The sequence below is a fragment of the Eleutherodactylus coqui genome, chromosome 2 (assembly GCF_035609145.1).
Source record: "Eleutherodactylus coqui strain aEleCoq1 chromosome 2, aEleCoq1.hap1, whole genome shotgun sequence".
NCBI classification, from domain to species: Eukaryota; Metazoa; Chordata; class Amphibia; order Anura; family Eleutherodactylidae; genus Eleutherodactylus; species Eleutherodactylus coqui.
The window spans coordinates 71,451,870-71,463,407 of NC_089838.1; the positions used below are offsets into that span (position 1 = coordinate 71,451,870).

The 11,538-nt window shown below is 41.4% G+C and overlaps 1 protein-coding gene across 1 annotated transcript in view; it reads left to right on the plus strand.

The window, feature by feature from the left end:
• The window catches only part of SLIT3 (slit guidance ligand 3), a 523,433-nt gene that overhangs the window by 380,845 nt on the left and 131,050 nt on the right, over positions 1 to 11,538 (plus strand). The window contains exons 10-11 of the mRNA XM_066591106.1: positions 6,748 to 6,819; positions 7,264 to 7,335. Coding sequence (XP_066447203.1) covers positions 6,748 to 6,819; positions 7,264 to 7,335 — 144 coding nt within the window. The remainder of the gene's footprint in view (positions 1 to 6,747; positions 6,820 to 7,263; positions 7,336 to 11,538) is intronic.

Genomic DNA, 11,538 nt, shown 5'->3' on the forward strand with positions numbered 1-11,538 from the left:
CAACACGCCCTCAAGAGTGGGCTATTTATTTTACTTAGTTTTTACAACATCCTCCATTTTGTGATCAGGTTTCTATAAGTTTTATGTTAGGCACTTTTTTTGCATGCTTAAACTTCCTTAAAGGGTATTCCGGGACTTTGCCAACTTTCTCTAATTGACAGGTCATCAATAGATGGTTAGCGAGGACCTGCCATTCAGATCCCTGCCGATTAGCTGATTCCGAGGTCCACTCTCAGTGTAGTCAGCAGAAGGCACTGACTATAGCGTGGCGGCACAGGTTGGTATTGAAGCACAGCTCCCATTGAATTAGAAGGGAGCAGTATTGCAATACCAACCTAGGCCACTGTGCTACGCTCAGCACTTTCTGCTTCTTCCATTGACCATATGGACAACAGTACGGGAATCAACTGATCGGCGGTGTTTGGAGCAGCGGGTACCCGCTGGACATCAATCAAGTTAAGAAAGTCCTGGAATATCCCTTTAAGCCTCCCTGAATTTAAAGTGTACTTTCAGTGTGAAAACTGATAGGCTCACTTATGAGTTACTTAAAGTGTTTTCAGACAATTTCAGACAGTTTTTCCAACTTGTCCAAAAAATGGATGTGGTCTAAATTTCACCAAAAATTGTGCCGAATTGTAGCAAATTAGAATGTAAAATATCCAGCAACAGTTATCCGATGAAATGGTAATATCTTTATTTCAAAAATGTGTTGAAAACACGTACATCACAAGCCACACCACTGAATTATCAGAATATCTTTGACTAAGCGTCTTTAATAGAGATGAGCGAACATACTCGGTAAGGGCTTAGTCAGACGGGCGTTTTTTGCCGCGATTTGCGCATGCGTCCGGCGATTTTTTAAAACCATTGCTTCGCAATGGTATCGGACACATGAGCGCTTTTTATGCGCTCGTCTGAAAAATTATAGAACAAAAAATCGCAGATCGCACCTATCTGCGATCTGCGATTCCTGTTCGCTTCTGTATATGCGCTCAATGGGGCCGGCGGCAGCAGCGCCGACCCCATTGAGAACATATAGAAGACAAATCATTCTTCTCTGCCACAGCTGTAACAGCTGTGGCAGAGAAGAACGATGTTTGCCCATTGAATTCAATGGAGCGGCAATACAGCCGCTCCATTGAAAGCAATGGGCTGCCGGCGTGCGCGGGGTTAATTGTCGGGAAGGGGTTAAATATATAAACCCTTCCCTGCAATTCATGCTAAAATGTGTTAAAATAAAAAAAAATTGTATACTCACCTTTCCGCTGCAGCCGGAGTCCAGCCGCGGCCGCTGTCAGTTCTCCTGAACTGCTTCTCGGCACTATTCAGCCGGCGGGGCTTTAAAATCCCCGCCTGCTGAATGATCTGCTCTGATTGGTCACAGCCTGACCAATCAGAGGCCGGTTTCACTCACACACCCATTCATGAATTCATGAATGGGTGAGTGACTGCTGCCTCTCAGCGCTGAGCCAATCAGGGGCAGGTCTGACTCACACCCCCTTCACACCCACTGCAGGACGGCTGCCCGGAGCTGCAGGCAGAAGGTGAGAATGCAATTTTTTTTTATTTTAACACATTTTAGGATGGATTGCAGGTAAGGGCTTATATATTTAAGCCCTTACCGACAATTCATCCCGGGCTCGCCCGCAGCGCATTGCTTTCAATGGAGACGGCTGTTTTGCCGTCTCCATTGAATGCAATGCGCTGGACAGCTCCGGCCCGTTTCTAATGAAACGCGGCTAGGAGCAGATTTTCGGGCGATTTGCGGGCGACTTGCGCGCACCGGTCACGCGATTTGCGGATGCGCATCCGTCATGCGATCCGCAAATCGCGGCAAAAAACGCCCGTCTGACTAAGGCCTAAGGCCGATTTCGCAATCGAGCACCGCGATTTTCGAGTACTTCACTACTCGGGTAAAAAGATTCGGGGGTGCTGTGGGTGGGCGGGGGGTTGCAGAGGGGAGTAAGAGTTAGAGAGAGAGAGCTCCCCCCTGTTCCCCACTACTACCCCCTGCTCCACCACGCCATCCGCCGGCCCCTGGCGCCCCCCGAATCTTTTCACCCGAGTAGTGAAGTACTCGAAAATCGCGGTGCTCGATTGCGAAATCGGCCTTACCGAGTACGTTCGCTCATCTCTAGTCTTTAGTCATGGCTGTTCCAACAATGACGTGTAGGGTATAAAAGGAGGAGCAGCCTCCATCACATGTGACATTAAAACCAATCATAGTTGCTCACAAAAAACAGGTTCTAATGCATATACAAAATGCTGCAAAAAATACGTTGATAATTCAGTGGTGTGGGTTGTGATGTACATGTTTTCAACAAAGTTTTTGGAATAAAGTTTTTACCATTTCATTGAACAAAAGTATATAGTGCTGGATATTTTGCATTATAAGTTGTGAAGTTGAGACCTACAACTCTTACAGGTCATATCCAAGCACAGAAAATCCACATTCCATATAGGGGAGCTGACTAATTTATTTTATATGAACAAATTACCAAAAATTGCACCAAAAATTTTAGAACAGTTACTGGCATAATCTAAGCCAACTAATAGGTGGCCTAAACTTAGACTAGATAGTCTTAAAATTCAACAGTTATCTTTCAGAAAAGCTACTGTAATAAACGGACACATTTTAGAGTCTAGTCTGAGTTTGCACGGTCTATTCTCTAGACAGCAGCAGTAAATAAGCCCCAGTGGTTGTAGATTTGTTTCCCCTGATATGAATATTGCTTTATTTAGAGTATATCAAGTAACAGAAATCTCTGAAAAGTGCCAAACGGGTTTAATAATTTTTTAGGTCTTTTTTGTTCTAAAATCACTAGATATCAGACTTCGCCAATGTGATCTTCTCATTTGCATCTTTGACATATGAGATGATTTTGATTGGATTTGCAAGTACTCCTTTTTTAAATGAAAGGATATTGGCTATAGTCTAATCTACGGTTGAAGGGGTTGTCCAGTTGTACACTATTGATTGCCTATTTTTAGGATAACTTATCAGTAGTAACCAGGAGGTGGTCCATAGCCTGGGACCCCCTCTAATCTGCTATTCTGTGGGCCAGCACGCTAATGCACTGATCTGATTTCTGCAGGAAGCAGACAGGCCCGTTTTCAGTGCAGTGGCCTGACTTGGTAAACAGGTTGTCCTAGTTATAGTTTATTGGTAAAACCTCTTCTGCCTGCAGTAACATAACAAATAGACATATACTCACCTCTCTCCACTCCCGCTATGTCCCGTTACAATGCTTGGTGTGTTTGTTTACAGGATTCAGTCCCGCCCAGTTTACAGAATGTCACAGGCGCTGCAGCCAATAACAGAACTCCGCAATCGAGCACTGAGCTCTGCTATAGGCTGCTGCACCCATGACGCCTCGTAAACAGACTGGGGCAACCTGTAAACGTGTCTATAGAGTAGAGACCCATAGCAGCGCCACGGGACACAGTGGGAGTGGGGAGAGGTAAATATACATTGATTTGTTATGTTACTGCATGCAGAAGGGGCTTTACCAATAAAATATAACTTGAACAATCCCTATAATTTCAACGGGAACTTGACCTGCAGTACCAAGCCTGGCCACTGCAGAAATCAGATCAGTGCATTAGCATACCAGCTTAGAAAACTGCTAATAAGCAGGGGGTCCCAGGCAACGGATCCCCACCAATCTACTATTTATGACCTGTCCTGAGAGCAAGCCATCAATAGTTTATAACTGGATAACCCCTTCAATAGCTACAGTACAACTAGTCTAAAAGCCTTACTTACATGCTAGCTATATGGTAGTTTCACAGCTTGTTTGGTTTAAAAAAAACCATGCTTATCAAGTCAGCGTAACATTCCTATCTATTGACTACAAACAGAAACATTTTTGTGACTCCTATACCGCTCATCTGTTTGCAATCTGCTTCGGTCAAAGGGTTTATTTTCTAACCTGCACTAGATAAACAACTACAATCTGGTTGGTTGCTAAGCCCAACAATTCTGATTTCATTCTGCATTATTTTTTTTAGAAATAAGCTCTTCTGTTTCTGCCGTTCACACAAACTGGCTTGAAACGGCATGTAGTTGGTCTGGAGTCAGGAAAACATGTTCATTTCTGCTGCTGTCGGCGGCTGGTTGACCAGCTTGTTGTAGTCCAGGTCTTCGGCGGATTATGATCCGTTCATGTTTTATGTTCCTAATCATTTGGAACAAACTATTTCAGACTGATAGGAAGCCTGTAGGTACAAGAATTTATCTTAGCCCAACTTCAACAAATTCAACCTGTTTCGACTCGTTCAGTTCCAAAAACTATAGTCTGTATCCACAGCCAAGCTCAGACTTTGTTAAATAGGACAAATACAATATTTGTAATGGCTGCAACAATAGGGCATTACTCCTCGACACGTTATTGCAGAGGAATATGTTGTGGTAAATCTAGTATTGTGCATTCTACTATCAAATAAAGGTCAATTGTGCAGAAAAGGGAAATTCGGAGAGCAGCCTAACATCTCTACCTCTGTGGACCTCGCACTGCACTCAGTCCAGATATTGATTTGGGTATTTCTACAGTATAAGCGTTGGCATTGTTGATGTCTAAGGCATTACAAGCTAGCTGCTGTGTATACTAGAATGTGCAGAAGAGTTTATAGCTAATAGTGATGCCCGGCTCATAGATTTTAATGCGTATTCTAAATGAAATGCCAAAATTCTGTATTTTACAAGTATATCATAAAGTTAGTAATATCAGAAGTAAACCTGACACACTACAGGAGGGGACAGAAGGATTTCACATACTAAGGGTGCATTCACACGGGCGATTTTCACATCCGAGTTCGGTCCGATTGAGATAGGGATGGGGCTTGTATGGGAAAGAAACACATTTATTTAAATCTGTTTATTCAAATGAGCGATTTTTCTCTCGGACCTATAAAAAATAGCAGCATATCCTATTTATGGGCAATAGAGATGAGCGAGTATACTCGCTAAAGGCAATTGCTCGAGCGAGCATTGCCTTTAGCGAGTATCTCCCCCGCTCGAGACGGAAGGTTCGGGTGCCGGCGGCGGGCACGGAGCTGCGGGGGAGAGCGGGGCGGAACGGAGGGGAGATCTCTCTCTCCCTCTCTCCACCCCGCTCCCTCCTGCTGACAGCCGCTACTCACCGCTCCCCTGCGCCAGCACCCGAACCTTTCGTCTCGAGCGGGGAGACACTCGCTAAAGGCAATGCTCGCTCGAGCAATTGCCTTTAGCGAGTATACTCGCTCAACAATTATATCTTATGGAAGCCTGAAAAAATTGTATCACACTCACATGTAAATGCGATTTTCATGCAAGTGCAATTAGATTTTTCTATTTTGACTATTGAAATAACATGCGATTTTCACATACAGAAATCGCAAGTGCAGGGATTCGATGTGTTTTTCTTGCAAAGTGCATCACAATCACAGGCAACAATCGCAGCTTTACAAGTGTAATATTGGTCTGAGTTTCTCGGGCCAATTTCACAGTCACTTGTGTGAATACACTCTGAGGGAGTAGAAACTATAACCACCTACAGCAGCATTTGTTGGATATGGTTCCGAACATACCGTCTGATGGATTAATAAGCTTTCATTAGTCAGACAGCTGTCGTCTTTGTTTGTCCAGGTTTCTGTTCCTTTCTGGCATTTTTTTTCCGGACAGGATGATGTAATTGACCATGTTCCTTTCCGCCATTTTTGCTGGACAGGGTAGCATAGTCAAACAGCCTTCCAGCTTTGGTTTCCTTTGAACTAATTGAAAGCCTATGGTTTTATCCAAGGTTCCACCTGAATGCCATTTTTGGTGATTCAGACGCAACCTGAGAATGAAAGGCTTGGTGCAAACTGGCACACTGTTCTTAAAGTATGCTCTTCTTCCAACAACAAATACCACATTGTGAGTTAAACATAATAATTCACAGAGACTGAATGAAAAGGCCTTATATGGTTTACTATAAAATTCTAGATATGATGTTTTTTACACAAAAGGAAAAAAAAAGTGTCCATATTTGTCTGGTTATCGGACAACATTCCCCCGATAGCTGTAACTGTGTTTAAATTACTGTACAAACAGAGCAGAACTTACCCCTCTTCTGCGACCATGATGAAGCTCCGCTGTGCTCCCGATGTTTGTTGTGGTAGATGATCTCACCAGAGGTCAGGTGACTGCTGCAGCCAACTGGAAGCTACAACATCACTTCTGACGTCCTCACATCATAACGCCCAGGATGTTACCGGCGATGCCAGAAGAATGGACAGCAACACTGCAGCCAGAGACTTCTAGTGACATCATCTGCCACAACAAACACCGGGACCACAGTAGGCTGCATTGCCGGCGCGCAACGGCAGAGGAAGGGTAAATAATGCTTTGCTTCTTATTTTAACGCTGTTTCAGCATCTGGGGAATGAAGTCACCGGACAACTCCTTTAAATATCCTGTTTGTAGTGTGTTATTTTGCACGGATGGTGGAGCAGCTTCAAATAAATATGACCATATTTAATATGTTTGCGTGTTTCTGCCAAAGCTCACAAAACAATATCCAGAGGTCTGTTTTCATGAAGACAAACAATATCTTACATTAACAGTTCAACAAGTTGGACAAACAAGCATCAGACGGTTTTACTATACCCATTGATTTCGTTCTCAAGCCTCATAATAAATGTATGACGCAGATATGTGGTCATCACAGACCGAGATGGTAAGCAGACACTACAAATAATATTTTTCTATCTTTCCCTTGTTCTTAGACGGCTGGAACAGAATTCCATCAAGAGTATTCCAGCTGGAGCTTTTACCCAGTACAAAAAGCTCAAGAGAGTGTAAGTCTTAATATACTGCAAGAATACTGGATGTGATATCGATTGATCTAATTACCGCCGAGAGTGGTATCAAGCCTGACATAAATATGTTGGCAATTCCTGTTGCTTACTGCAGCTACAGTGTGTATACCATTGTCAGGAGGCACAGCTGCACAAGATCTCACCTGAAAAAGCTAAATTATTCAGTGGCTCGGGACAGATGCTCCATTATTGGGTTACGCACTGCGCACATGACCCGTGTTACATGCCGCATGACGATATCACATCTGTCATACCTATTGTACAAAACAAGTCTTAGATAATTAATGTTGAGAATTATAACTATACAACATTCAATATCTTGTATGCCATTGTTGTCATTATTGGGTAATACACTTGTACAGAACTTCGTTTGTTCTAAATTGTGTCCAGTTTTGCAAAATCAACTTTTCCCATTATTTTTAGAGACCTCAGTAAGAACCACATATCAGAGATTGCATCAGATGCTTTCAGCGGATTAAAGTCTCTCACCTCGCTGTAAGTATTTTAAGAATTTGTATTACATAAGGTGATATGTAAGGCTGCAATAATTTAACATTATGTCTAGTTCTCCCTAATATAACTTTGGTTGAATTGTTCCAATTCCCATTAACGTACTATAGCTCCTGCTTATATTCAATGGAGTGATATGGACTATGCAATAAACACATACTGTATAACCGCCTCCACAGAACAAGCCTCTTAGACAATTCGATCACCGACTGTACCAAGGCTAAACACTTTGCTTCTATCATTAGTAGTCAGAACAGAATATTGACAAGGTTGTGCAAGCGTAGAGCAGATTTCTTTGCACTTTTATTGACCATAATTCATCTAGAAATGCTTATACATTAAGATTACCTAACATATAAGTCAGCAAATATGTCTTAGGGTGGTTTCACACCTGCTTCGGGGGTTCTGCCTTCCTGTTCCTTTACGAGAATAGGAAAGGGGAATCCCCATGGCCAAATGACTCCATTTTAGGACAGAACCAAACAGCGCCAAACTGACCCCATTGACTAAAATGGGGTCCGTTCGCTTTCCGCTCAGCTCTAAAGCTATAAGATTTTTCTACCAGTATTTTTTGCCAGGTCTGTGATGGAATCTCCGACTGGAGGTTCCAACGCAGATGTGGAACCACTCGTACAATGTGTGTAAATTCTATCTAACGGATATATTGGGATATGGTGTGATAAACTATGCAAACTCAGGTGTTCATGCAATGTACTGGAGCAATACAAGGATGTAACTATAAAGATGTTAAATTACCTCCCGAGTAAGCCCACATTCTAGCAGACAACTGTCAAGTCACTAAAGACAAACTAATCTCTCTTAAATTAGCAATTGCTCATGTAGACTGCAGACTCTGAAAATAGAACTCTGCATAACCCTATTAAAGTCCTTTCTACATGAGTAACCTAGAAATTGTTTGGTGATTAAAGACTTCTCTGGAGCCAGTACATCAACTGTAGCTCTGGTGTCTGTTTTTCTCATTTCTGCTCTCTGGTATTTGGAGCAATTTAACATCCTTATTTGAGACACTTAATGTCACATCTTGATTATAATTCCGAGTCATCAGACAATCTGACACTGGGGGATGCGGTACATTTCTCTGCATGTTGAACTCTAATTTCTTAACAGTAAAGTAAGCCAGCCATCCAAAAGAAATCGCTTCTTGCAAGGTCAAAATAGATTTCCACAGATTTAAGTAAGTCTTGCGTGGTTACTAACATTGGTTATTTGAAGTTTTGACCTTGTGGTTTGGAGTACTGTGCAAAAGTTTTAGGCAGATGTGGAAAAAATGCTGGAAAGGAAGAATGCTTTAAAAACATAGACGTGTTAATAGTTTACATCAATTAACAAAATGCAAACTGAATGAACAAAAGAGAAATCTAAATCCAATCAATGTTTGTTGTGACCGCCATTTGCCTTCAAGACAGCACCAAAAAATGGGCAATGTTGAGAACCAAAGACGCAGTGGTCAGCCATGGATACTTCGTGCAGGAGATGAAAGACACATCATGCTTACTTCCCTTTGAAATCAGCATAGAACTGGAAGAAACCGATAGAGCCTAGGTACACCTGTTTACTGTTAGAGAAGAAGGGGTCTTCAGTGAAGAATGATGGCCAAAAAGCCACAACTTCGACATAGAAAGAAGGCTAAGGGACTCAACTGTGCTGCAGAAAAATGCCAGCAATTGCCCTGGAATGATGAATCAAAATTTGTAATATTTGTTGATAGCAGAAGGCAGTTTTATCACTGTAGGGCTGGAGAGCGGTACAATAATGAGTGTCTGCAGGCAACAGTGAAGCATGGTGGAGGTTCTTCGTAAGTTTGTGGCTGCATTTCAGCAAATGGCCTTGAGGATTTGGTCAGGATTAACGGTGTCCTCAATGCTAAGAAATACAGGCAGATACTTATCTATCATGGAATACCACCAGTGAGGCATCTGATTGGCTCCAAATTTATTCTAAGTAATGACCCCAACTATATATTCAATGTTATTAAGAACTATCTTCAACACATAGAAGAACAAGAAGTTCTGGAAGTTATGATATGGCACCACAGAGCCCTGATCCCAACATCAAGTCTGTCTGGGATTATACAAAGAGACAGAAGGATTTGAGCAAGTCTCCAAGAATCTCCAAGATGTTTGAGACAATCTCCCTGCTGAGTTCCTTTAAAACTATGTGCAAATGTACCTAGAAGAATTGATGGTGTTTTGAAGGCAAAGGTCACGACAAATATTGATTCGATTTAGATTTTGTTCATTCACTTTGAATTCTGTTAATTGACAAAAATAAACTATTAACACTTCTATTTTTGAAAGTATTCTTTGCATAGCTGCCTAAAATGTTTGCACAGTACCTCAAATACTACATTTTGTTCATGTTTTGCATTATGATGCACTTTATGAACAGAAGATATGTGTAAGTGTATCCAGCAGACCATTTGACATACTGTATGTGGAGGATAACCATGGGTTATACTAAGTATGTGTATAGTAACATGGGAAGTAGGATTGAAAAAAGCATACATCCATCAAGTTCAACCTATTCCCCTGCTATGTTTATCCTGAGGAAGGCAAGCTCCATTCTCAAAGGCAAAGTCCTTCCCCAATTCCAAATATTGTAAAATTATCTAGAATAAATTCCTGGATCAATATAACCTATCTTCAGTAAACTATTACATATGATTTGCAATATTATTACTTTCAAGAAGTGTTCCCAGACCTCTTTTGGCTTTTCTGAACATATCTACATTCCACAGTAGGTTAACCAGTCCCTAAACAGGAGTACATTTTCATTAGAATCACTGTTCAGCTTATGGACACAATACAGTGAAACTATGATTTGGCAAACCCAAAACAATGATAGATTGCCCCGTCATGGTGTCAATGGCATGCAGAGCTTTCAGCTTGAAAGCACTCTGTCTAGAATATTTGATAATGCAAGATCTGGACAACTGGTAAATTTAAATTCTAGCCACTTGAAGGGCTACAGGGAATCTGCTAATGGCGGTTCATTATGGAACTGCTCGTAATTAATGGAATTACTCTATTATTTTAGCCACTCAGCTCCAAGTAAAGATCCATATTCAAGAGTTTTTATCATTGAAGTACTCTACATTAGATATGAAAGATCACATTATCTATGCTTATTTTCCTTCTGGTTGTATGGTTGACATTTGATTAAAAAAAAACTATATGTTCTAGCAAATAGTGCTAAGAAAAAAGAGCAGATGACTACAGGAGTGTGTTGCTCGTTCTAAATTTTTGGTAAATACAGGTCCCCCATGGGTAAAACTTAATAAAGAGCTCATACTCGCCTCTTCCCACTCAGTGAAAGTCCTCCACTAAGCGGCTCTGGGTCTCTTTACTGGCATGTTGTTTACAAGCAGTAGGCTGTATACAGGACATTAGACTGCTGCAGCCAATGACACAACTCAACGATCAATCACTGAGCTCTGTCATTGGCTGCAGCGGCCTATAGTGTCTGGTCTAAAAGCTGCTGTAGCTTGTAAGCATTACATCACAGCAGAGACCTGGAGCTGCCAGTGTTAGACTTGCAGGAAGCAGGGAGAGATGATTTTGAGCTCCTTATTATGTTTTAACCATGGGGGACCTGTTTTTACATAATACTTTTATCTCAAACATGCCTTTTGATGAAAGACACTTATAAAGATGAGCCAACACTTTGTTTGACATTATAAAGTAATGATATTTCAGATTACTGGGATCATGGTTCTAGTCAATAAACTTATAATTTCATTATACTACAACATACAAGCGGTATATTTCCCGATTCATGTGTATGGACTGAAACTTGGGAAGACACTATAACACAAAGAAGGAATCAATGGAGTACAATAATATACAGATCAGATGTCTTTACTAGTTATCCTTTCTTTCCTATGGCCTTAATTAGACTTTCGGTTTGTCTTTGGTGAAGTGATACATTCGTCAGCAAATTGCAAATAGGTTAAGACAAATTTTCAGCTTAGAGTTGTCCCCTTTGGGAAAAGATATATTTTATATACTGATAAATGATATACCATATTTCTATTCTCCTTCAAGTTTTAAGAACATCTGGCTTTAATATCTGGGAAGGGATCGAAAAGAGAAGATCAAAATCAGTTTTACTGAACACAGTGTCAAGCACACAAGAGCACTGCGCTCTTCAGTCACTCTTCTCACATTA